Genomic DNA, 25,028 nt, shown 5'->3' with positions numbered 1-25,028 from the left:
CCTCGCAGACTCTAGTTCCCTTGTTCTTCTAAACATGGGTGGCAGCAACGGAATGAAGGCTTGCGCCGTGACGACGTGGTCTATTGGATGTCGGTTTTCCTGTGCGCATTTTGGAAAAGGCTCGAAGAGGCGAGACTGCACGTCGTTCACTCCAAAGACCGCTACGACGACGAGCTCGGTGGACACGTCGAATCGTTTCGATCCGCAGATACCTGCGAATGCTTCTGGAAATGTGGAAGGCATTGGAAGACCCGGTCTACGAGCTCAGGGACGAACGTCTTCTAGCTGCCGATCCCAGAGACAGGAAAACGCAGGGAATAGCTCGATCATAGATACGGCTCGATCGGCCCAGCTACGACGCTCAGTTGAGCTCGATTGTCGATCGGAAAGGCTCACGGTTGAGCGAGCGTTCGGCCTGAGGACATTGCCTAGTACACAGGTAGAGGCGAATTCGCTTGGGGAGGCGATTAGACCTCACATACGTACCTGTATATACGTAAAGGGGGCAGTCGATCTGCCGACGCCCAACGGCTGAAATAATGCCAATCTGTTGTTGAGGCGATCCGTAATCTTGTCAGTGCGATTTGCCACTTAGCTACCAGCCAATAACCACTCAGTCGCTGCCGCGGCCTTGTGAGAACACGCAAAACACCCGGAACAGCGTTTGAGCTCGACTAAACGATGCTCAGCTAGGGGCTGTGTAATCTCTGAGGATTTTATATCCCTTTGCTTTCGAGCAAATATGATCAGAGAGCTATAGATGGCAGCACCGACCGCGGCAAAGACGCAATAGCTGTAGCGGACTTTTTTCTACACGGAAACGTTGCTGAAACGCTCAATATTCTAAATGTTTGCTGTAGTCTTAACTCCAACAGCGCAGCTCGTATGCTGGTTGTTGACCTTAGTTACGCTACTATACTATACAGCGTGTAGTCGCTTTTGGCTTATATGTGCATACACGTACGCAGGTCTCTTACCCACTGCTTTTTACCACCTTTTTTGCGAGTAAAGACCGAGTGTCGGTTCATAGCCTCGGTGGCAAATGGGCTTAATTAAATGGTCTCGTGTTGAGCATGTTTATCTGCCCCGCGTTTGCACGCGCATTTGATTTCTCATGTTGAGAATGTTTATGTGCCCCACGTTTGCACGCGATTTTGATTTGCTCGCCGTGCTTTAGTAGTAGAGACAGTTGGCGAAGATGACGTAAGACAAACGCTCCTCATCGTTAGCTGGCCACAGAACACAAAAGATTTGGTGTTTTCCATCAGTTATTAGGTGCGAATTTCCGACAGAGTTGCAACTAACCAGGTGAAGCGGCTACAAGTGAGTGAACGTATTTTGATTAGGGTAAGCATAGAATACGGATTCTTGGCACTGTGCGGAAAACCGTTTCTTATACACGCACTAGATTACCGTGTCTAACAGATAAACGGCGAGCTGCCCTCGTTTTTAAAAGCGGAGAGCTAATAAACAAAGCGTAACCGCGACGCATCTGATTGCTTTACGAACCTGCTTACATAAATAGCCGATGCAGTCAAACCGAGAGACAGTGCCATTTCTCACACAGAATGGACAACCTTCGTCGAGCGTTGATTCTTCTTACTCTGTCGGTGTTCTTCTCAGCGGCTGAAATAGCCTTTTCGCTGCCAGAAGAAGCCGACCTCTTTTCTACTAAGGAGACTCCAAGCAGTTTTGGTACTCATACCCACGGGCTTTTTCACCTCTAGCCTAATCCCGACTATGCTAGGTCACTCGGCAATTTTTGGCCATAACGACTTCACGCTATCGAAATTGACGTGCGGCCACGCGTGCACCCACGTCGCCTTTCCAAGTCCTTTCCTAAATCTGCAATCATCCGAAACCGTTCACGTCCAAGCCGGCGTCGGCTTTCGCCGATCCGCCGCCGCCTCGAATCAAACGGCTCTATCGACGTGGATCCAGGGGGTCACTAATCGCGGCTTTGACGCGTGTGCCGCTCGGAGCGGGCTCGGCGGACCGTTGGAACTGAGCGTCGAGTGGCTTGCCTACGTTTCCACGCGTCGCTCGTTTTTGATGTCAGCACCGCGGGATCTGATTCAAGATGCGGTGGTCGGCTTTTCAGATTTTACGGCGGAAAAGCACTGCAGGGAAGAAACGGTAAACGATGCGTATACAATTAAACTGGAGCTAACTACTAATGATGTTTTTCTATGGCGCGCAGTCTACGGCACTTATGTCAAATCTGCTTACGACGGCGGTGAGGTCCGTTCTCGAAGTTACTGGCGCAGACGGAGCGTTTCTTTGGACGGAGAACACGGGCGGGCGTCGATTTGGTTTCTGCTACAAAGAGGCGCAAATATTCTCGGGCGTTCACAGCGGTTTCCAAACGGTGATAGATTGCTGCGAAAGGAAGTGCGCTTTCTTCTAATGACACAGTTTTAGGACGTTTTGACGTTCAACGGTAGCTTGGGCCTTCAGAGTCTTGTCGATGGAGCCGAAGTCGGCCAACTGTACTTCACGGAAAGTGAGCTGGGCGCTGGCTCAGCTTGCAAGGTCGGTTTCGACGTTTAGACAAGTTTGTCTAAGGAATTAAGTCGGTTCATGTAGATCGTAAGTTTCCAGAGCAAGTACTACAGAGATACGCGACCGACCGTCCTCGTGTCTCCCGAAGTTAATTCCATCAGCTCCTCAACAAGATACAGTCACAATCGCTTACACTGAGGTCAACTCATCTTCAATCATACACAAATAATGAGTATACTGTATTTGCATGTGTCTCAGATGGCCAGTCAATCTAGTGTCAGAATTTGCGTGAAGTCGACGCAGCCGGTCGACATGCTAGTTACATGGGCAGCAGTTGGAAGTAAGCTGAACGAATCTTTTTAAAATTTTTGTACCTATGTCTTTGTTCAGTTGTCGATCCGTGCGTGGGAGTGGTTTGCGATTATTTCGGCGTCTGCGTCGACACGGGACCGTATACGTTCGAGTGCGTCGCGCCGACGTGCACCGACGTCGACGATCCCGTCTGCGCGTCGAACGCCGTCACGTACGACAACGAGTGCGAGTACCAGCGTTTCATTTTTCGCACTCGCCAACGCGAGATCACTATTCATCACAATGGAAGCTGCTACGGTATAGGATGCATGAATTTTTGAATTTTGACTTTTAAAAGTCCCCGTAGGGTTTTCGTTTCAACGTGGAAACGTGGTCGCTCGTCCGAGCTCCAAATCCTCGACTACATACGATTGCGAGACGATTGTCTTCAACAGTCATCTCTTCTACCCGAACAAACCCATTCACGCTCTCGTCACCGTCGATCATCGTAGCGCCGTCGACGCGTCGTACATCCACGACGCACCCGTCGCCTGGATCGATCGTCTCACGAACGATTCTCTGACCTACGTCGCTGGTCGAGGCGAACGACACGACACGACCGACGTCTCGCTCGATTGGCTCGTCTACCAGGGCGCTCCGGACGGCTCAATGGGCGGCGTCGTTCAACTCGACAGCGAGTGGTGGACGGGAACGACGTGCGAGAAAGTGACGATGGAAAGAGCGTTCTCCTCGCCGCCGCTCGTTCTCGCCACTCTACGTCACTCCGTCAAAGGATGGAAACACGACGCTGCAAGCTTGTGGGTTGAAGACATTCGTACCAATTCGTTTTCGCTGTGCGTGAGGGAGTTGCAGAATTTCGATGGCGCTCACGAAAACATTTCGATTGTTAGTGATTGTAGAAATGACCACTTGGAGAAAGTGAAATTTTCTTTTACACGTAGACTTGGCTGGCTGTTGGAGGAGAAGCGAGAATTTCGAGAACTATCTTCTCCGATCAAGGTCTCGTGGCTTTCTCTGGTCAAGATCTCCAACCGTCTCGATGACACAACTTCGCCTTCTGCAAGGCAACTTGCTCTAGCGGCAGAAAAATCTTTTCATTAATTAAACTTGTGATTTTCTAGAGCGTCGAGTATTCGCGCACGTATCCATCGTCTCCGACCGTACTCGTCTCGCCCAGTCACAAGACGACAATTAGCGGACACGTTCCCGCAGTTTATAACGACATCGTCGCTTGGGTCGAGGTACAGACTTTGAAAAATTAAGGACAGCTCTTTGCTCTTTAATCTACTGCATGCAGGACGTATCAGTTTCCGAATTTCTCGTTTGTGTCAAGGAAATACGAGTTCGTGGCAACGGCTATGATCCTCTATCAGTCAACTACGTCGTTCTGCCGGGTACAATAATCCATTAACAGTTTTCGTTTTTCTTGCACATTTTCTCTTCACATAGCTGTCTGCGAAGACGGCTGGTTACCCCACGAGGGCTACTGCTACAAGTCATCTAGCCGATGCCAATCGTGGACGGCGGCGAATTCGACTTGTGAGAGCAAAGGCGGCTCTCTGGCTAGTGTACATGATGAACAGGAGGCGTACTTCGTCGGTGCATTGTCGTCTGGTAAGTCGTGGATCGGATTGCATCGCACCGGTGACGACTTCAACTGGACGGACGGCACCGATTTGGACTTCTTGCACTGGGCTGCCGGACAACCGAACAACTACGGAAATTCGCAGAATTGCGTTCTGGAGTTGGGAAGTAAAAATTTGTATCACTGGAACGACGAGCAGTGCGGATACTGTCATTCCTATGTCTGCCAGAAGGGTTCATTACGCAAAATATGAACATGACGATAGAAACTTGAACGATTTCGGTTTCTCCTTGTTTTAGACGTAGACGAGTGCGAAACGGGAACTCACGAATGTGCCGTCGACGCGACTTGCATTAACAGCAAGGGCGCGTTTTCCTGCGTGTGTGTGGACGGTTACGTTGGAGACGGGAGGAAGTGCAGTAATAATAGGAGATTTTAGCTGTTGTTTTTGGGTACTCAATTTCTGGTTTTTGTAGCTCCGAATGAGTGCGTGCTAGGTACGCACGATTGCGACGAGAACGCCTTCTGCGCTGACACGGAGAACGGATTCAATTGCACGTGCAAATCAGGCTTCTTTGAAAATGGAACTTCATGCAGTAAGCTCACCCAGGAGATATCGCAACACTAGGCCATGATTAATTTTATTTCTTCGTTAGCTGCATGTCCAAGCGGTTATTCGCCCTTTCAACAGAGCTGCTACAAATTTTTCTCGTCGTGGAGATCGTGGCAAAATGCACGTGCACGGTGTCAGGCTGACGGAGGAGATCTGGTGTCAATTGCAAATCAGGAAGAGTACGCGTTCGTTCAGAGTTTGCATTCTTCTGCCATCTGGTTGGGATACAATGACATCGATCACGAGGGCACGTTCGTCTGGTCTGACGGTTCTCCGGACACGTTCCAAAAGTGGTACAGAGGAGAGCCAAACAACGCTGGGGGAGGTGAGGATTGCGCCTATACCCGTGGAGGTAAGTCATCTTCCACCTGGAATGACTTGGGGTGCGTCGAGACCCAGAGAAAACCGTTTGTTTGCGAAACGTGAAGAACACCAGAACTAATTGCATTTTGTTCTGCCGTTTGCGCTAATAGGTAGAGAATGTGATGCTGTTTCTAGTCAGTTCTACTGTGCATGTGCAGGCTATGTGCCACGTGATCTTCGACATCTGCTCGTAGTCAGCGACGTCTCTCGAGCGAATTCGACGCTAGTCGGCCTTCCTAGAAGTTGGGAAGGTCACAGCATTCCCAATCGATAGCTCCGTTATCTCACCAGCGCTCTGATCGACTCGCAAACGAAGAAAATAATTCGTGAGCTCTTCATTTAGCTTAGAAAGGTCGCTCGGGGACCCAGAGGAGTCGCATGCATTTATCTGCATCCAAAAATAGGATCCAACTGCCAGTGGTATGGCATAGGGGCCTCTAAAAAACATTTTGAACAGTAGATCTACTGTACGTCTATGGTGATGCTTTAGGAATGGATACGGCCGCCTCCGGTGGTAAATGGCTTTCTACAGACGCGAAGAGACGTGCAGTCGGTTACAGGAAGAGCAAGCCCGCATGCTACTCAAGTTCTGCTGCCGGCCTAAAGCAAGCAAAATTGACATCCTTTTTTTGCAAAGAGCAACGACGACGAGCGACGAACAAGATGCAAGAAAAGGGCCATCTAGCAAAGGATCAGAATCTCGTCAAAGAATTCCGAGAGCCTTGGCCAATTCTGCCTTCCATCATCTCGTACAAAGAAAAGGCCACAGGAGAAACGTCATTGAACAGTGGTTCTTCGAATAAAATCCAACCCACCTCAATAGAAAAGACAGAGTCACTATCATCGGAAGACGTCGCCGCTCAAAGTTGTTCTTCTGTTGGATGTCCTTCTCCAACTAATTCCTCCATTGATAGACCGTCTTCCTCTCCTGCTAAGAATTCTCGTCCTTGGTACTATTCACCTCGCCTATATGCGGACTGCAGCGAACACGACAGCATGGGCGAAACCCTTCCACCTGTAACGGATTCTCTTATTCGAGAAGCTCTCAGTAGCCCAACGAGTCACGAGAGCGAGTAGTATAATAACAGTGAGAGTAAACACAACGGGAGACGCGGCGGGGACTCCGGAGAGACTGTCCACGGGCTTGCGACGGCACGTAGTGCGTCAACTACTGTACTGAGTGGATCGAATGCAGTCATTTCGTCACGGATCCGTAATTTTGTCATTACCAGTTCGATTTGCCACTTAGCTACCAGCCAATAAAACCACTCAGTCGCTGCCGCGGCCTTATGAGAACACCAGAACAGCGTTTGAGCTCGACTAAACGATGCTCAGCTAGGGGCTGTGTAGTCTCTGAGGATTTTATATCCCTTTGCTTTCGAGCAATATTATAAGTACTTGATCAGAGAGCTAGATGGCAGAACCGACCGCGGCAAAGACGCAATGGCTGTAGCGGACTTTTGTACACGGAAACGTCGCTGAAACGCTCAATATTGTAAATGTTTGCTTAAGTCTTAACTCCAACAGCACAGCTCGTGTGCTGGTTGTTGACCTTAGTTACGCTACTAGAAACGGTTCGGATGCTACTTTCGAGAAACTACTACAGAAACATCCCTCGGCTTCTCATCCGTCAATGCCTTGTCCCCCGGATTCATCCCCTCTTCAGGCGTCCGCCAAACACCTTGAGGAGGTTGTGAAGAAGAGTCCTCGCGGCTCTGGTCCGGGCGCGGACGGCTGGCGATTTGAACATTTTCGAATTCTTCAACAAGACGACCGCTCTGCCTCTTTGCTACTACAAGTCTGTAACCTTTTTCTCAACGGGTCAATTCCATCTGCCGCCGCAACAGCTTTTGCCGGTGCCCGTTTGATTGCTCTTCGAAAGGGTAAATCCGACGTTAGACCCATTGCGGTCGGCAACGTCTTTCGCAGGCTTGTATACCGTATACGGCGTGTAGTAGCTTTTGGCTTATATGTGCATACACGTACGCAATTCTCTTACCTCACTGCTTTTTTACCGCCTTTTTTTGCGAGTAAACACCGAGTGTCAGCTCAGGAAAGACTAGGTGGCAAATGGGCTTAAATGGTCTCATGTTGAGAATGTTTATCTGCCCCGCGTTTGCACGCGCATTTTGATTTCTCGTGTTGAGAATGTTTATCTGCCCCACGTTCGCACGCGCATTTGATTTGCTCGCCGTGCTTTAGTAGTAGAAACAATCGGCGAAGATGACGTTAGGCAAACGCTCCTCATGGTTAGCTGGCCGCAAAACACAAAAGATTTGGTGTTTGCCATCAGCTATTAGGTGCGAATTGCCGACAGAGTTGTAACTAACCAGGTGAAGCGGCTATAAGTGAACGTATTTTGATTAGGGTAAGCATAGAATACGGATTCTTGGCACTATGCGGAAAACCGTTTCTCATACACGCACTCGATTACCGTGTCTAACAGATCAAACGACGAGCTGCCCTCGTTTTTAAAAGCAGAGAGCTAATAAACAAGCGTAACCGTGACGTATCAGATTGCTTGACGAACCTGCTTAAATAGCCGATGCAGTCAAACTGAGAGACAGTGCCATTTCTCACACAGAATGGACAACCTTCGTCGAGCGTTGATTCTTCTTACCTTGTCGGTGTTCTTCTCAGCGGCTGAAATAGCCTTTTCGCTGCCACAAGAAGCCGACCTCTTGTCTACTAAGGAGACTCCAAGCAGTTTTGGTACTCATGCCCACGGGCTTTTTCACCTCTAGCCTAATCCCGACTATCCTAGGTCACTCGGCAATTTTTGGCCATAACGACTTCACGCTATCGAAATCGACGTGCGGCCACGCGTGCACCCACGTCGCCTTTCCAAGTCCTTTCCTAAATCTGCAATCATCCGAAACCGTTCACGTCCAAGCCGGCGTCGGCTTTCGCCGATCCGCCGCCGCCTCGAATCAAACGGCTCTATCGACGTGGATCCAGGGGGTCACTAATCGCGGCTTCGATGCGTGTGCCGCTCGGAGCGGGCTCGGTGGACCGTTGGAACTGAGCGTCGAGTGGCTTGCCTACGTTTCCACGCGTCGCTCATTTTTGATGTCAACACCACGGGATCTGATTCAAGATGCGGTGGTCGGCTTTTCAGATTTTACGGCGGAAAAGCACTGCAGGGAAGAAACGGTAAACGATGCGTACGCTGGAGCTAACTACTAATGATTTTTTCTATGGCGTGCAGTCTACGGCACTTATGTCGAATCTGCTTACGACGGCTGTGAGGTCTGTTCCCGAAGTTACTGGCGCAGACGGAGCGTTTCTTTGGACGGAGAACACGGGCGGGCGTCGATTTGGTTTCTGCTACAAAGAGGCGCAAATATTCTCGGGCGTTCACAGCGGTTTCCAAACGGTGATAGATTGCTGCGTAAGAAGTGCACTTTCTAATGATACAATTTTAGGACGTTTTGACGTTCAACGGTAGCTTGGGCCTTCAGAGTCTTGTTGATGGAGCCGAAGTCGGCCAACTGTACTTCATGGAAAGTGAGCTGGGCGCTGGCTCAGCTTGCAAGGTCAGTTTCGACGTTTAGACAAGTTTGTTTAATTAAGGAAGTCCGTTCATGTAGATAGTAAGTTTCCAGAACAAGTACTACAGAGATACGCGACCGACCGTCCTCGTGTCTCCCGAAGTTCCATCAGCTCCTCAACAAGATACAGTCACAATTGCATACACGGAGGTCAACTCGCAGTCGATTCCGTTATGCATAACGAGTATTTGTCTCTCAGATGGCCAGTCAATATAGTGTCAGAATTTGCGTAAAGTCGACGCAGCCGGTCGACATGCTAGTTACATGGGCAGCAGTTGGAAGTAAGCTGAACGAATCTTTTTAAAAGTTTTGTACCTATGTCTTTGTTCAGTTGTCGATCCGTGCGTGGAAGTGGTCTGCGATTATTTCGGCGTCTGCGTCGACACGGGACCGTATACGTTCGAGTGCGTCGCGCCGACGTGCACCGACATCGACGATCCCGTCTGCGCGTCGAACGCCGTCACGTACGACAACGAGTGCGAGTACCAGCGTTTTATTTTTCGCACTCGCCAAAGCGAGATCGCTATTCATCACAATGGAAGCTGCTACGGTATACGATGCATGAATTTTGAATTTTGACTTTTTTAAAAGTCCTACTTAATTAACCGTAGGGTTTTCGTTTCAACGTGGAAACGTGGTCGCTCGTCCGAGCTCCAAATCCTCGACTACGTACGATTGCGAGACGATCGTCTTCAACAGTCATCTCTTTTACCCGAACAAACCCATTCACGCTCTCGTCACCGTCGACCATCGTAGCGCCGTCGACGCGTCGTACATTCACGACGCACCCGTCGCCTGGATCGATCGTCTCACGAACGATTCTCTAACCGCTTGCGTCTACGTCGCTGGTCGAGGCGAACGACACGACACGACCGACGTCTCGCTCGATTGGCTCGTCTACCAGGGCGCTCCGGACGGCTCAATGGGCGGCGTCGTTCAACTCGACAGCGAGTGGTGGACGGGAACGACGTGCGAGAAAGTGACGATGGAAAGAGCGTTCTCGTTGCCGCCACTCGTTCTCGCCACTCTACGTCACTCCGTCAACGGATTGAAACACGACGCCGCCAGCTTGTGGGTTGAAGACATTCGCACCGATTCGTTTTCGCTGTGCGTGAGGGAGTTGCAGAATTTCGATGGCGCTCACGAAAACATTTCGATTGTTAGTGATTGTAGAAATGACCACTTGGGAAAAGTGAAATTTTCTTTTGCATGTAGACTTGGCTTGCTGTTGGAGGAGAAGCGAGAATATCGAGAAGTATCTTCTCCGATCAAGGCCTCATTGCTTTCTCTGGTCAAGATCTCCAACAGTCTCGACTACATAACTTCGCCTTCTGCAAGGCAACTTGCTCTAGCGGCAGAAAAATCTTTTCATTAATTAAACTTGTGATTTTCTAGAGCGTCGAGTTTTCGCGCACGTATCCATCGTCTCCGACCGTACTCGTCTCGCCCAGTCACAAGACGACAATTAGCGGACACGTTCCGGCAGTTTATAACGACATCGTCGCTTGGGTTGAGGTAGAGACTTTGAAAAATTAGGGAGAATTCTTTGCTCTATAATCTACTGCATGCAGGACGTATCAGTTTCCGAATTTCTCGTTTGTGTCAAGGAAATACGAGTTCGTGGCAACGGCTATGATCCCCTCTCGGTCAACTACGTCGTTCTGCCGGGTACAATAATTCATTAACAGTTTTCGTTTTTCTTGCACATTTTCTCTCCACACAGCTGTCTGCGAAGACGGCTGGTTATCCCACGAGGGCTACTGCTACAAGTCATCTAGCCGATGCCAATCGTGGACGGCAGCTAATTCGACTTGTGAGAACAAAGGCGGCTCTCTGGCTAGCGTACATGATGAACAGGAGGCGTACTTCGTCGGCGCATTGTCGTCAGGTAAGTCGTGGATCGGATTGCATCGCGCCGGCGGCGACTTCAACTGGACGGACGGCACCGATTTGGACTTCTTGCACTGGGCTGCCGGACAACCGAACAACTACGGAAATTCGCAGAATTGCGTTTTGGAGTTGGGAAGTAAAAATTTGTATCACTGGAACGACGAGCACTGCGGATACTGTCATTCCTATGTCTGCCAGAAGGGTTTATTACACAAAATATGAACATGACGATAGAAACTTGAACGATTTCGGTTTCTCCTTGTTTTAGACGTAGACGAGTGCGAAACGGGAATTCACGAATGTGCCGTCGACGCGACTTGCATTAACAGCGAGGGCGCGTTTTCCTGCGTGTGTGTGGACGGTTACGCTGGAGACGGGAGGAAGTGCAGTAATAAGAGGAGAATTTAGCTGTTGTTTTTGGATACTCAATTTCTGGTTTGTGTAGCTCCGAATGAGTGCGTGCTAGGTACGCACGATTGCGACGAGAACGCCGTCTGCGCGGACACGGAGGACGGATTCGACTGCACGTGCAAATCAGGCTTCTTTGGAGATGGAACTTCATGCAGTAAGCTCACCCAGGAGATATCGCAACACTAGGCCGTGATTAATTTTATTTCTTCGTTAGCTACATGTCCAAGCGGTTATTCGCCCTTTCAACAGAGCTGCTACAAATTTTTCTCGTCGAGTAAATCGTGGCAAAATGCACGTGCACAGTGTCAGGCTGACGGAGGAGATCTGGTTTCAATTGCAAATCAGGAAGAGTACGCGTTCGTTCAGAGTTTGCAGTCTGTTGGCTTCTGGTTGGGATACAATGACATCGGCCACGAGGGCAGGTTCGTGTGGTCTGACGGTTCTCCGAACACGTTCCAAAAATGGGGCGGCGGAGAGCCAAACGACAGTGGGGGTGAAGATTGCGCCCATACCCGTGCGTCATCTGATCGGTGGAATGACCTAAGGTGCAGCTACCAATTACCGTTTGTCTGCGAAGCGTGAAAAAGACCAGGCAAGCTGACTAACTGTGTTTCAATGCATTTTTTTCTGTCGTTTGCACTAGTAGAGAATGCTAGTAAATAAATTGTGCCACGTGATCTTTCGACATCCGTTCGTTAGTTAGCGACGTCTCTCGAGCGAATCCGGTGCTAGTTGACCTTCCTTAGAAGTTGGAAAGGCCACAGCATTCTCAATCGATAGCTTCGTTATTTCTCCAGTGCTCTGATCGACTCGCAAACGAAGAAAATAATTCGTGAGCTCTTCATTTAGCTTAGAAAAGTCGCTCGGGGACCCAGACGAGTCGCATGCATTTATCTGCGTCCAAAAATAGGATCCAACTGCAAGTGATATGGCATAGAGGCCTCTAAAAAACTTTTTCAACGGTATAGATCTACTACTAGACTCTATGGTGATGCTTTAGGAATGGATACGGCCGCCTCCGGTGGTAAATGGCTTTCTACAGACGCGAAGAAACGTTCAGCCGGTTACAGGAAGAGCAAGCCCGCATGCTACTCAAGTTCTGCTGCCGGCCTATAAAGCAAGCAAAATTGACATCCTTTTTTTGCAAAGAGCAACGACGACGAGCGACGAACAGGATGCAAGAAAAGGGCCATCTAGCGAAGGATCAGAGTCTCGTCAAAGAATTCAGAGAGCCTTGGCCAATTCTGCCTTCCATCATCTCAAGGCCACAGGAGAAACGTCGAGTAAACTCCAACCCACCGCAATAGAAAGGACAGAGTCGCTATCATCGGAAGACGTCACCGCTCAAAGTTATTCTTCTGTTGGATGTCCTTCTCCAACTAATTCCTCCCTTGATAGACCTTCTTCCTCTCCTGTTAAAAATTCTCGTCCTTGGTACTATTCACCTCGCCTATATGCGGACTGCAGCGAACACGACAGCATGGGCGAAACCCTCCACCTGTAACGGATTCTCTTATTCGAGAAGCTCTCAGTAGCCCAACGAGTCACGAGAGCGAGTAGCATAATAACAGTGAGAGTAACACAACAACAACAACATCGACAACGCAAAGGACATCAATATTACATCAATATAAATAAATCATCGTTTTCTGAAGGACTTCATCTTGTAGTCAGCTTCAAACCTATCTGATAGGCCGGGAATGAATCGCGTCTGGAAAACTACAGCTATAATAGTGGCAATGCCTACGATGACTGCTACAGCCACAACAGATCCCTGAGTTGTCAGTTCCGCGTCGACCGTTCGCCCTTCCGCACGAAATGCAAACGTCACGTGCTTGATGTCTCCCTTGGCAACAAAACGTTGACTCGACGGCAAAACGTAGGTGTACTGCTTGTGAGAGAGATGCGTGTCTAGTTCCACGATATAGGCTCGACCGTCAGCCGGAAGCGAGGGAAAGTAGAAGAAGGAACTCGATTTGAGCGAGATGGTGTGAAGCGGCGAATCCTGACGACCATCCTGATAAAGATTGATCTGAATCGACGTCAAATATGCCGAATCCGTCACGACGTTCCCAGACAAATCGAGCATGCCCGTGCGTCGAATTATAATCATCGCGACGTCACGCACGTCGGCATTCTGCACGTCGACTACTTGACGAGACGGAAGCGATCGAGCCAGACTACCGTTCGCCAGTCCAATGGAAAAATTGCACTGAGGCTGGAGACCCCTCAGACGAAACTCGCCCTCCTCGTTCGTACTGTATTCGTCTCTTCTCGTTGATTTCCACACGAGGCGAGACCCTCGGCGACGATCGTCACGCCCTCCTCCGGCATCCCGCGAGCGCGACCGTAGCTACTGAAGGCCACCTGTCGACCTTCGATGCGAATTGCCTCCTCCGTTTCTTCCTCGACTGCTATTCTTTCTGTTTCTAAAACAATGGAGATCGGTTGACTGCCAATTGACCTCGAGTTACACAGTTTTTTGCTAACATTGACATTTACATAGGTAATCGGCGTTGTCAAGGTGATCTTCTGATAATTCAATCTTCACAAGAACTTCCGCGCTCGCATTGAAGACCACCGGTAAATATTTCTGCGTGATCTTTCTCGGGTCCTCAGTTTCCTTCTCCCACCAGAGTTGCCACATTGATAAATTTTTGTTTCCTTGTAGGCCAATTGCTTCTCTCACGAAAGCACCATTGTGTACCGCATTATGAATATGGGCAAGGAAGTCAGAGACACCAGATACGTAAAAGACTTTTTTTTAGAATGATGCATGCGTAGTTAGGCGCATAACATGATTCGCACGCCCTGCGCCCCCGACGCGCTAGGTAGGTTAGACAGGTGCGTAGGGTAGCTTAAGTTAGTTAAGGCACCGGCGGGGTGGTGCACCCCGCGTGCGCTGCCGCCGCCATGGAGGAAAGGGTAGGGCACAGAAATTTTATTTGAATAAAAACGAAAAAACAAACAGACTTTCCCCTTTTCTTCGCGGGCAGTTTTTGTTGACAGGGTCTTGCCCAGGACCCCGGAGCAGTTTTTAATGATGGGGTCATGCTCAGGACCCCAAAGCCCTATTAATAAACATTAGAACAAAATAGAGACAACGTTCTATCAGTACCTGCCGTCTTTATGTCCTCATTTTTGATCCAGTATTAGGCGTGTGTACCTGCAAATAAATCAAGAAGACGCTTGCAAGCACGCATTTTGCTGTAGGCGTCGTTCTCCTGAAGAGACTATCAATAAGACTGATAGCCTCAAATGGGAGATAAACGCCGTGAATGGGCAGTTTTTCTTCTCGAAGCCTCACAACCTCTTCTGCAGAAGTCGATGTAGGCCTGCCCAGGAGACGTTGGCCTTTTAGACGTTATGGCCTCATGCCAAAAGGAGGCGTACAGGCAGTTTAGAAGACTGCAACTATGAGGAAGCTGCAAGCCTTCGTGGTCCCGCAGATGGACCAACCCGTCCTGCCGAGGACGTTGGGACCGCGGTCTACCTCTTCGTCTCCTCATTCTTCTTCATATGATACCCGCACTCCAATCTATAAAACAGAGCAATAAGCTTGTGTATTGTGTAGTAAGTGGAAATTCCAAAATACCAGTTTAAGGTGAATTTGATGGCGCAAGGTCAAAAGAAGAAATCAGAACTCAAATCATATGTACGCATCGTCGAGAATAAGCCTAAGACAAGAAACGAGAAAGCGAGTGAGAAAAGGTTTCCGGGTGCCATACCTGACTGCAATAACGCGTTTGAGGAGAGGAATCTCGAGGCAATGGCCCATTGACTCACGTCCTTGTAGCTTTGAGCATTCATGGCATATCCAAAGCGCGTATATTGATCTTTTCGTTCGCTGATCCAAAACCCTTTTTGCTAGCGCCGTATGGAAGACAAAGCACTGCCTCATCGTGACCTGTGTCGTCCTACTAGAGTCTAGTAAGTCAGACGCTGACCGAAGCTAAACTGTAGAGCCAACTTTAGAGTTAATTTACAATCGGCATACCGCACTTTTAGCGGCTTATCATACAAAACATTGACCTTTTTTCGATCATCAACATTCTCAGCAAGAGATTTTTCAGCAGACGCCAATCAGGCTTCTTGAGATTCTACTTACTTGCAAATATCGAACAGTGTGAAGCTGCAATCCCTTCTTATTTGTCCAAAACTCTAGGCGAAGGTTAGGCGAACGTTTCCGCCACAACTTTTGTGCTTTCCATTGGGGTCCTCCTAGGAAGCTTTTCTGAACGCTTTTCAGAGTGTTTACAACCGCTTTTGTTGCTAAAGAGACCGCGGTACGATACGATGTTGTGAAACGAGACTGTTTTGGAAACCCCTGCGCGCTTCTATTCTCGCAAGCCGATTAGCCACGAGTTTGTACCCGGTGGCGTTTTCTGATGAGTCCAGCAGTCTACTACTCGGACCAAGAGTCGAAGCGACGACGAGAAGACCGACAAAAATGAGATTCTCTCAGAGGGAGAACTCCTGTATCCACGTGCCTCTGTTCTTCAATGATGTCTCTGTATGTCAGTGAAATGGGTTCATTTTGAATGGGCGATACTGCAAACTTTCCTAAATTAGTAAGACTGTGCAGCATAGTGCCACGCGCCTAATTGCCTAATCAATAATGAAGACGCAAGAAAAACATTGAACTAAGTAGTATCTAAGCAGCGTACCACTAAAGTGACAGTTAGAGATCAAAGAGAGACACACAGCTTGCAGCTAGATCAACTTGAGGGTCAAACACCAGAACTCCGTCAGAGGAAGCCGAACTGTACTTACCAGCTTCGTTGTATGCATGAACCGTAGCAAAGATCATTTTCCCAACTGGCAATGTCACATTGGGATTGGAATAGGACGCTGTCAGATAAAGTCCAACAGACACAAATCCTTGGATGTCGGTACCGCCAATCGATGTTCCTATGCTCCATTGATAGTCGACAATTCCCGACTCGCTGTCGTAGAAATTGAACCACGTTGCCACGACGGCGTCATCTGAGTGCTGACAATCCACGTCGTCACTCGTTCCATCAACAACCGTGCCTGCCTTTGGTTTCGTCGAATCAACAGTGACACCATCAGAAACCGCCGTGTACGATAATCCCGCTGCATTGACTCCAGTCACCGAGCAGTAATATATTCCATTGTGCACCAGTGACAATCCCGAAAAATGCCACTCGGTAGAACTAGTCTTTCCTTTTGCGTGAGTATTGCACAACAAAGTGCTGCCAGTTCCCAAACAAGGCCTATACTCGAAAATTCCGCTCTCGGCGTCGCTGAATTCGTCCCAGCTGCAATCGCTGAACGACAACTCCATCTGGAATGCTTTATCTTGTTTGCCTTTCCCGTCGTAAACTTGACCGACGACGGGCTCCGTCGAATCGATGACGATACCGTCGGAAGAAACGACCGTTCGAAGTCCGGCCGAATTGTAGCACATAACCGACGAATAGTACTTCATTCCCGGCGTTAGGACGCAGTGTTGACAGGTCCCCTTCGTCTGCGAGCCAATTGACTGAGGAGAGAGTAATTCTGCGGTGCCAGGTTCGGTTCCAACGAACCATACGCAGTCCACGATCTCGGTCTCGTCGTCAGTCATTCTCCCCCAAGACGAAGACAACCCCGTCGTGGAGAATTGATAGTCGATGTCAGTTGCGCCGGCTCCGTCGTGCACGTACGATCTATTCGGCGCCGTTACGTCGTGTACGACTCCGAGGGATCTTCGAAGTGAGTACAAGCCTGCATGATTCGTCGCGTTGACGACGAGTTCGTATTTCGTGGTAGCGGTCAGATTCACCGAAGCGGAGAACGACGTCGCCGTGCCCACGGCGTTCATCGTCTCGTTGGGTCTCTCTCCCGTCTCCAAAATAAGCCACTCGTACGAGGCAACGCCGCTTTCGTCGTCGTTGAAGTCTGACCACGATCCTGAAACGTTTGCCAGTTCGCCCCAGACGCTGTCAATAGAAAAACTAACCGAACCACCGGAGGGAGGCGTCTCATCGACAAGGAATCCATCAGACAGCCCTTCCACCATCAAATTAAGCTCGCTTTGACATGACACTTTGGTCTGGTAGAAATGATCGTGCACCCATGTCAATACTTTACGAGTGATTGTCCCGGTGCCGTTTGAACGAACTGATTCGCTCCATATTTCTCCCCTTCCAGCGATGTTCGACGAAAAGTCTATGATACTTATTTCGCACGTTTCTATCGGACTGTCGGGGTCTGTGAAACCCTTCCACGTCGCACTGAATATTTTGTTGATTTTGTAATAGTGGTTATCAACATTTAGCCCGTCCAACACTTCTCCAGCCACAGGCGGTGTTAGATCGACAAGAAAACTACTCGACTGGTGATCGCTGTACGTATTGAAGTTGTCTAATGAAACGTGAAGGCTGACATAGTAGTCTGCTCCTTGAAGCAAAAGACAGCTCGTGCAAACAGCTTTTCTCGCAGTGCCAACGTTCGTGTAGTTGAGTATTTGAGTGCCTCCGAGAACGGTACCGATGCTGTAGCAATATTCGTAGCCAAGATCGGACGATTCGTTATTGTGTCCGTCTCTCCAGCTCCACGATACGTAAATGGCAGAATCGGTGTATTCCATTGATATGTCGCAGCAGTCTGATGGATCGAGAGCGCCTGTCGGAGCTACCATGTCAAACGTTTCTTCGACCCAGCTAGAAACGAGACCTGCACTGCTAAACGCTCTTGCTGCAACAGTTTGTTTAGTCCCGTAAAGAGACTCGCTATTTCCCTGGTGTTTATAGAACGGGCCCTTGTAGGGAGAGAGTACGACAGTCTCAGTTGACGAATTGGTGCTAATTTGTAACTCGACGGAACTGACGAACGATTCTGGATCTTGAAATCCTCCCCACTTCACAGTAAACGAACTTTTGTCATAATCCAAAAGGCTAACCGATCCACTCGTCGGCGGAGTTCCGTCTATGCTCCCCGACGGTGACGTCGCCGTCAAAGAAGCTCTGTCCGTACAATTGACGTAGACACTCACGAGCCTCGAGTAAGAATAGCCGCTCGTATTGACGTGTATCGTCTGTTCATTTAGATCGTGAAATTTCATCTTTATAGTCCATTGTCCAGGAGCCACGATGATGAGCCAACATCGTGGAGGTCCACTATCGTGGTCACATGCTCCAGTCCAATTCACCTGTAGCAGATTATTCGAAATCCACGTGAGACCGGAGATCGTGCCCGGTTTGGGTTCTGTCAAGTCGACTATAAATCCATCTGACGAAGCGGTGGTTTTGAGTCCGACGCCATTTGATGCCTCCACAGTGACGAAATACTTGACTCCCGGAATGAAAAAACAGCTCCAACAGTACGCTGACGTATTCTGCATTACATTGGTCGCAAGCAGTATCTGACACCCTTCCTCATTGCTGCCCACTGACCATCTGTAGAAATGAACGCCGCTTTCAGAGTCACTGAAATTGTGCCACTGAGCTCCAATGCCTGTGTCTGTGTAGTGCCAGTCTATATCGCTCTCCCTCATTCCGTCGAGTACGTATCCGCGGATAGGAGGTGAGATATCTATCAGGATTCCAGTTGACGATTTCACGGATGACAGACCGGCTTTGTTGAACGCTCTTACAGTCACGTAATAGATTTTGAAAGCTGTAAGCGTCAAGTTGCTTGCACTGGCCGCTTCATTGAGTTTCATGTCAACGAAGGGCTGAACGTCTTGACTCATTGGAGATTGACCGTCGATAGACCACGAGTAGCTGTCTATTGGACTCTCCGAGTCGCTGAATTCGCTCCACCACGCTTCCACGACGCCGAGAGACGACTGATAGGGAAGAGTCTCGACAATACCAACGTCAGGAGGAGTCGTATCTATAATAATTCCATTTGACGAGTTCGTTGACTCGAGTCCAACTCCGTTGCGGCATCGAACGAGAACAAAATATTTCGTTCCAGAAGTCATCGTAATCGACGAAAACACGTGTTTTGTAGCTCCAACAGAGACCAACGTGAACGAGTAGAAATCGCCAGTGGACTTACTCGTTCCCATTCCGACGTAGCACGCCTCTATTCCACTATGATCGTCAGTGAATATATCCCAATTAGCTGAGAGGCTCGACGTCGACGTTTGATAGTCAATATCGTTCAATCCATCGCCGTCGCGAACGACACCCACTACGGGTGGACTGTCGTCATACAAAACGCCTTCAGAGCAGACCTTCGATGAGAGACCCGCCCGATTTCTTGCCACGACCGAAACGTAGTATCGTAAACCAGGCACGTAATTGACCTTGTATGAAGCCCGCCTCAGCGTGTTGTTTGACAGTTTTGTGTACGGCTGTACTTGCGTGCCGCATTTCTTTGTGCCTATTGCCCACTGGCAATACCATATGGAGCTTTCGGCGTCGGTGAAACTGGGCCACGACGCGTTGAGAGCTTTTCCGACGGCAATTTCGACCACGACGCTTTCCGGAAGTGGTGCCACGGGCTCAGTCACATCCACCGTTACCCCATTGGACGCGCTGGTGATTTGTAGTCCAGCTCTATTGTAGCAAATGACGGAGACAAAATATTTCTGTCCATTTTTGAGTCTAACGTTGGCGCTGAATGTCACGTTTGATCCCACTTTGGCGAAATTCATTATATCCGTACCGTTAGCCATCGTTCCGATCGCCCACTCAAAATAGTCCACAGCACTCTCCACATCTTTGAACCCGTACCAGTGAGCTTCGATGTTCTTATTATCGGCTTGGAAGACGTTTCCTGGCTGCATGGCACCATGGATAATAACCCCTTTCGCGGAAGGAGTGACGTCGATCAGAACCCCGTCGGAGTGAACGCACGTTTGAAGTCGAGCAGCGTTCGTCGCGCAGACTTTTGCATAGTAGACTTGATTCTGCGTAAGACTCAATCCTCCGAACGTGTGAGACGTCGTCGTATTGGCTACCATCGTCAGAGCGATCGTATCGTGATCGCCAGGCGTCGATCCAAGACCAACCTCCAAAATATCGATGTAAGACTCCGAGTCCTGAATCAGAGGCCACGTGAACGAAATCACGCTGTCGGACGACTGGTAATCTCTGTCGGCGGACGGAATGTCGCCGTCCTTGACAATGACTCTCTTCGGTCGTGTCGTATCAATCAGGAGGCCGTCGGAAATGCTCGTCACCTTCAGTCCCGCTCCGTTGATTGCTCGAACGGTCACGCAGTAACGCGTGTTGTGACTGAGCGACAAAGGCTCCAGCACTTCGTAGGAAACGCCGACGTTTTTGAAATCGCTTAGCAAAAAAAACCCGCTACAGTTTTGATTGTAATTCCACTCGTAGAAGTCGATGCCGCTGTGAGGATCGGAGAATCCTTCCCAGCGAAATCGAAGCATTTTGTTGTCCGGCGAATAGTCGATATCAGTCCTAAGACCACACGGATCCGGACACAAATCGAAAACGACGCCGGCTAAAGGATGAGTATTGTCGGGAGCGATTCCATCTGAAGTTCCGGTTGAGGATAGACCCGCATGACTAGTGCATCGAATCGACGCGTAGTAAGTCGTATAGAAAACGAGATTCACTGAATGAGCAAATGTCGTGCTTGATAACGAGACGGTCGGCATTTCGGATACGACTTCCGTCAAGTCGGTTTTGAGAGACCATCCGCACGACTCGAGCCCGCTCACGGATGAAAACGCCGCCCATTTCGTCTTGATGCCGGTTTTGTTAACCTGATAGTCTCGGTCCATATTTTCGTCTGCAAAACTGTCTTCAAAGCGAATGTCAAGGATTTCTGTTGGTATCGGAGGAAAAGCGTCGATGAACACGCCGTCAGACGGAACGTCTGTGAAGAGTCCTGCTTTGTTGTAGCACCGAACAACCGGTGTGTAGGTTTTTCCTGTGATCAGAACGCCGACGAGATTCGTGACAGTTTTGCTGCCGCTCAAAGGTACGCTGCTAAACGAGGACACGACCCTTTCGTTTGCCGTATTGTACTCTTCATAAACAGCTAATTGGCAATAGTTGAGATCGCTTTGGTCGTCGTTGAAGCCGCTCCAATTGACGCCAACCGATGTATTGACGTGCTGATAGTCAATATCTGAAGAAAGACTGTCCCACACTGTGCCAAGATCAGGTGGACTGTAATCGGTGATAAATTTGTTCGAAGTGACTGAACTCGTTCGGAGAGCGCCATTCTTTATAGTGAGTCTCAAATCGTACGAGTATCCGGACTGGAAGCTACCGTTGTACAAAACGTCATTATTTTGAGGAAGCGTTATATTAATCACGCAATCAGATGGATCGAAACACGACGAATAAACTTGATTCCCGGCAGCATTGCAAGCCGTGTCTAAAGGATTATTGACGTTTTTTGCGCACACCATCCATCTGATTTCAATGATCCCACTCTCAGGGTCATTGCAGCCCTTGAGCCTTGCCACGATTTGACGACTGGGCGAAGTTACGTAATCAAGCTGGGTATGATTAGATGTGCCTTTCACAATAGTCAGCGTCCCTGTCACCGGGTTCGTCGTATCGACTTTGACGCCATTTGAAGACCTCGTCGATACCAATCCAGCTCGATTATAAACACGCAGTGTCACATAGTAGATCGTATTGTGTTGCAGTGATAATTTGATTTCACCAGAGTTCGCCATTACCGTCACGTAGTCGTTTGTATTTGTGCTCAATGCACTTGTGCCTACTGCAATCTGATACGTATTCGTCACTTTCAGGCCGCTTTCGTTGTCATAAACAGTATTGGGGTCCCAGTGTGCCGAAATCCTAGTATTGCTCATTTGATACGTTATGTCTTTCTGCTGATTGGGCGGCAGTCGATCTCCGTCGTAGATCGCTCCAATCACCGGACTAGTGATGTCGACCAGTATCAAAGACGTGTCAAGTGTCGATGATGTGTTTCTGACATTTTTGGCCGTCGCTTTGATCTTATATTTGGCCCCGTTTGTCAGTGTAAATTGATTGGTCACTGTAACATCAATCGTTCCGGCACTCGTTGTCGTAACTGTCTGTTGTGGAAACACATTCGTTTCTCCTACTTTTGCAACCAGTCGCCAATCTATAGTAACCTTATCGCACGGTACTTTGAAGTTCTGAAATTTGATTCTGATCGCCTTATTGTCTGTTATCATCAAATAGTTGACGCCGTCAGGAGCCAGCGTCAACGAAAGAGGAATCTGAGTACCGGATTTATAGACGAAAATTTGAGCAGTCGATAAATCGACGCCCGTTGTTCCCTTGGGAGTGTTCGTAGGATTCACCGCGACGCAAGATCCGTTTGTACAGTATCGACACGCCGCTTTACCGCCTTCACAATTCAGATCAGGGTAGTCACACTCATCGACGTTAGCGTAGCATTGACGACTTGTGGGATAATATATGGGAAGACAATTTGATCCGTCGCAATACGTCTCACGCAAGCACGGATTTGTGACGTCAAGGTGCGCCGAACACTCGGGCTCGTGAGTGAAGTCCTCGCTGACGCAGGTCGCCGCATCGCAGTGATCATTTCGCGTGCACGGTTGCCCGTCGTCGCACTTCGTACCCTTCGCGTAATTCGTCCACGACGAGCCGCTTGCGCCGAAATCGCAATACTGGCATTGGTTATTGGGATTCACCGCGTTGTTGTCATAGCAAACGCCGCCGACGAGACACCCGCACGTATTGGAAGACGTCACGCAGCCCTTCGTTATTTTGCAAGTGCTCGTCCCATCGCATTCTTGGCACGCCAGAGAACATTGACCGGGTATTTGCGTACCGACGCACAGACCGATCGACGTGCATTTATCGGAGTGCGTGCACAAGTCGTTATCGTTGCAGGAGTCCCCGGTCAAAGGTGTCCACTGGATAGTAGACTGATCCGGCTTGCAGGCCTAGAGGCAAAGAACTGATTGTTTTGGAACTGGAAATAAATCAATTCGTACCTGACACTGCGAGTACTGGATCTCGGGATTTTTCGTGTCTCTGCTGAAGCACTGGCCGTCAATCAAGCAGTAGCCTGAGTTTAGAGTGCATCCGGCTCCGTTGCACGTTTCACAGCTCTCACACGTAAAGGAAGTTCCGATGCATACGCCGTCTTTACACTGGTCGTCTTTGGTGCATGCTTGCGCGTCGTCGCACGGTCCACCCGAAACGGCTGTCCACGCACTGCGCGAAACGAGTTGGTTGCATTCCTATAAACACAACAATAATAAGAAGCCATCCAGACATTAGAAGGGAGTTACCTGGCACCCGCCGTCGCCCGTTAAAGACTGTCTTTGTAAATGAGCGTAGCAATTTTCCTTAATTAAGCAGTAGCCTGAGTTTAGAGTGCATCTAGCTCCGTTGCAGGTTTCACAGCTTTTACACGTAAAGGAAGTTCCGCTGCATACGCCGTCTTTACACTGGTCGTCTTTGGTGCACGCTTGCGCGTCGTTGCACGGTCCACCCGAGATGTCTGTCCACCCACTGCGTGAAGCGTATTTGTTGCACTCCTGTAAGCACAATAAAAAGCCTCCAGAGACATTTATAGAAGGAAATTTACCCGGCACCCGCCGTTGCCCATTGAAGACTGTCTTCGTAAATGAGCGTAGCACACACCACCAATTTTGCAAGCTTTGCTGTCTATGTAGCAACGTTTCCAATCTGAGGTGCTCGGGCAACTCGCCCCGTTTCCAGAACTTCTTCGCCACACAGAACGATATTTCCATTGCCTGGTAGTGTCGTAGCAAGTCCCAGTACACGCGCCCCAACTGCCCCAGCTATTTACTCGGCAGTCAACTGAAAAAAGTTCCTTAAAACGTTCTAATATAAAATCAAGTTACTGATTTACTGTTGCATTGTCTGCAGTTAATTACGACGTGTGTTCTAGATTTTGCCTCGTATGTTGACCGATACCCATCGCTAGGAAGAGACATTGCGTATCACTGTGAGTCATGGGAACGACGAGGCAAACGAGGAACGTACGTGCACCTCCGCCCGAGAAACCATCCTGTGCACGTTGTTGTCTTGTGCTTGCGCTTTCTTGAGTAGTAAGAAGTGTACGAGACAGTGTTTGAGCATCCGTAACCGTAAGTGTGGTATCTGCAAAGAAACGTTACTATCAAGAGTCACACTCTCCATGGGCGCTCTACGGTGAACAATCCGAGTCCTGCTGACCAAACTCGTCACCTCTTACGCAAGAGAGGCAGAAAACCACAGCAAAAAGAACGCGCAAAGCAATCATGTTTCGCACGACTGAGACAAATTGAGTTAGGAAGTGCACAACGTACTTATTTAGCCTCCAATAGCGTTTTTGTGTACACCATCTGTTGAGTTTTAGGCACTTCCTTTGCTCATCCTTTCCTGGCAACCTTTGTCTGGGATAAGAAACTCCTCTGACGACCCTCGTCCAGCAATTTAGTAACTGGTCCAACTCCGTGTCCTCATGAAGTCCTAAAGAGTCTCATAACTCATATGTACCATGACCTCAATTTTCTTACGCATAAAAGCTGCTGCTTCGGGGGCTCACCTACAGGTAGTTAGACATTCATGAGCCTCGCAACCCGAGCCTGTCCACCTACAAGAAGCCCCGCTTTCTCTCGAAAACAGTCTCGCCTTGAGGATCGACAAAGGGCGTCTTCTCTGTGACGTGCTAGCGTAGGCCTAAGCAACCGAAACGAGTGACTGAACCGGCCGCGAGCGAGCTAGTCCAATGCAATTGCAAAACAAGTAGATTTTTCAACCGACCTAGTCGAAACGACTCCAGCTAGAGGCGCACAAAACTAAATACAAGCCATCTTTGTTTTGAATCCGGGACTGCTGCACGTGCTCCCCTAATGGCCTAATCATAGATGCCCAGCGATGAC

General features: G+C 49.1%; 3 protein-coding genes and 2 long non-coding RNA genes across 11 annotated transcripts; 3 read left to right on the top strand and 2 right to left on the bottom strand.

Moving 5' to 3' along the window:
• Positions 1 to 84: 84 nt before the first annotated feature.
• LOC136195317 (macrophage mannose receptor 1-like) lies at positions 85 to 5,504 on the top strand. Of its 2 annotated transcripts, XM_065984621.1 has the most exons (12): positions 85 to 439; positions 1,269 to 1,347; positions 1,409 to 1,695; positions 1,748 to 2,136; positions 2,201 to 2,368; positions 2,422 to 2,532; positions 2,587 to 2,701; positions 2,761 to 2,842; positions 2,893 to 3,111; positions 3,161 to 3,699; positions 3,756 to 3,878; positions 3,936 to 4,108. In XM_065984621.1, exons 8-11 carry the CDS (start codon positions 2,761 to 2,763, stop codon positions 3,855 to 3,857), a joined length of 942 nt encoding a protein of 313 aa, XP_065840693.1. In that variant the 5' UTR covers positions 85 to 439; positions 1,269 to 1,347; positions 1,409 to 1,695; positions 1,748 to 2,136; positions 2,201 to 2,368; positions 2,422 to 2,532; positions 2,587 to 2,701; the 3' UTR covers positions 3,858 to 3,878; positions 3,936 to 4,108. The 2 variants fall into 2 exon arrangements, with proteins under 2 accessions (XP_065840693.1, XP_065840691.1); XM_065984619.1 differs by lacking the exons at positions 85 to 439; positions 1,269 to 1,347; positions 1,409 to 1,695; ... (5 more) ...; positions 2,893 to 3,111; positions 3,161 to 3,699 and adding exons at positions 4,264 to 4,632; positions 4,699 to 4,818; positions 4,876 to 4,995; positions 5,056 to 5,504 and having other exon boundaries at positions 3,851 to 3,878; positions 3,936 to 4,208.
• Positions 5,505 to 5,559: 55 nt separating this feature from the next.
• LOC136195565 (uncharacterized) lies at positions 5,560 to 11,904 on the top strand. The gene is made up of 16 exons (XM_065984923.1): positions 5,560 to 5,701; positions 5,866 to 8,087; positions 8,140 to 8,528; positions 8,584 to 8,751; positions 8,801 to 8,911; positions 8,966 to 9,076; positions 9,126 to 9,207; positions 9,258 to 9,476; positions 9,538 to 10,085; positions 10,142 to 10,264; positions 10,322 to 10,441; positions 10,498 to 10,594; positions 10,650 to 11,018; positions 11,085 to 11,204; positions 11,262 to 11,381; positions 11,442 to 11,904. Exons 2-16 carry the CDS (start codon positions 7,961 to 7,963, stop codon positions 11,807 to 11,809), a joined length of 3,072 nt encoding a protein of 1,023 aa, XP_065840995.1. The 5' UTR covers positions 5,560 to 5,701; positions 5,866 to 7,960; the 3' UTR covers positions 11,810 to 11,904.
• An 888-nt stretch (positions 11,905 to 12,792) lies between these two features.
• On the top strand, positions 12,793 to 14,190 carry LOC136195581 (uncharacterized). 2 transcript variants are annotated; one of them, XR_010671921.1, is made up of 4 exons: positions 12,793 to 13,106; positions 13,156 to 13,674; positions 13,734 to 13,810; positions 13,899 to 14,190. It is a non-coding gene; the product is annotated as an uncharacterized lncRNA (long non-coding RNA). The 2 variants fall into 2 exon arrangements; XR_010671920.1 differs by having other exon boundaries at positions 12,793 to 13,674.
• On the bottom strand, positions 14,154 to 15,630 carry LOC136195582 (uncharacterized). Of its 2 annotated transcripts, XR_010671923.1 has the most exons (3): positions 15,553 to 15,630; positions 14,823 to 15,499; positions 14,154 to 14,765 (listed from the first exon to the last, which is right to left on the bottom strand). It is a non-coding gene; the product is annotated as an uncharacterized lncRNA (long non-coding RNA). The 2 variants fall into 2 exon arrangements; XR_010671922.1 differs by having other exon boundaries at positions 14,823 to 15,630.
• A 145-nt stretch (positions 15,631 to 15,775) lies between these two features.
• Positions 15,776 to 24,975, bottom strand: LOC136195562 (uncharacterized). Of its 4 annotated transcripts, none has more exons than XM_065984912.1 (9): positions 24,910 to 24,975; positions 24,663 to 24,846; positions 24,315 to 24,615; positions 24,148 to 24,264; positions 24,014 to 24,084; positions 23,726 to 23,961; positions 23,427 to 23,675; positions 23,127 to 23,375; positions 15,776 to 23,075 (listed from the first exon to the last, which is right to left on the bottom strand). In XM_065984912.1, exons 2-9 carry the CDS (start codon positions 24,664 to 24,666, stop codon positions 15,909 to 15,911), a joined length of 8,394 nt encoding a protein of 2,797 aa, XP_065840984.1. In that variant the 5' UTR covers positions 24,667 to 24,846; positions 24,910 to 24,975; the 3' UTR covers positions 15,776 to 15,908. The 4 variants fall into 4 exon arrangements, with proteins under 4 accessions (XP_065840984.1, XP_065840985.1, XP_065840986.1 ...); XM_065984913.1 differs by having other exon boundaries at positions 24,663 to 24,825; positions 24,910 to 24,940; XM_065984914.1 differs by lacking the exon at positions 24,910 to 24,975 and having other exon boundaries at positions 24,663 to 24,691; positions 24,744 to 24,878.
• Positions 24,976 to 25,028: the final 53 nt, after the last annotated feature.

The sequence above is a fragment of the Oscarella lobularis genome, chromosome 14, assembly GCF_947507565.1.
Source record: "Oscarella lobularis chromosome 14, ooOscLobu1.1, whole genome shotgun sequence".
NCBI classification, from domain to species: domain Eukaryota; kingdom Metazoa; phylum Porifera; class Homoscleromorpha; order Homosclerophorida; family Oscarellidae; genus Oscarella; species Oscarella lobularis.
This window is presented reverse-complemented; position numbering and strand designations above follow the sequence as displayed.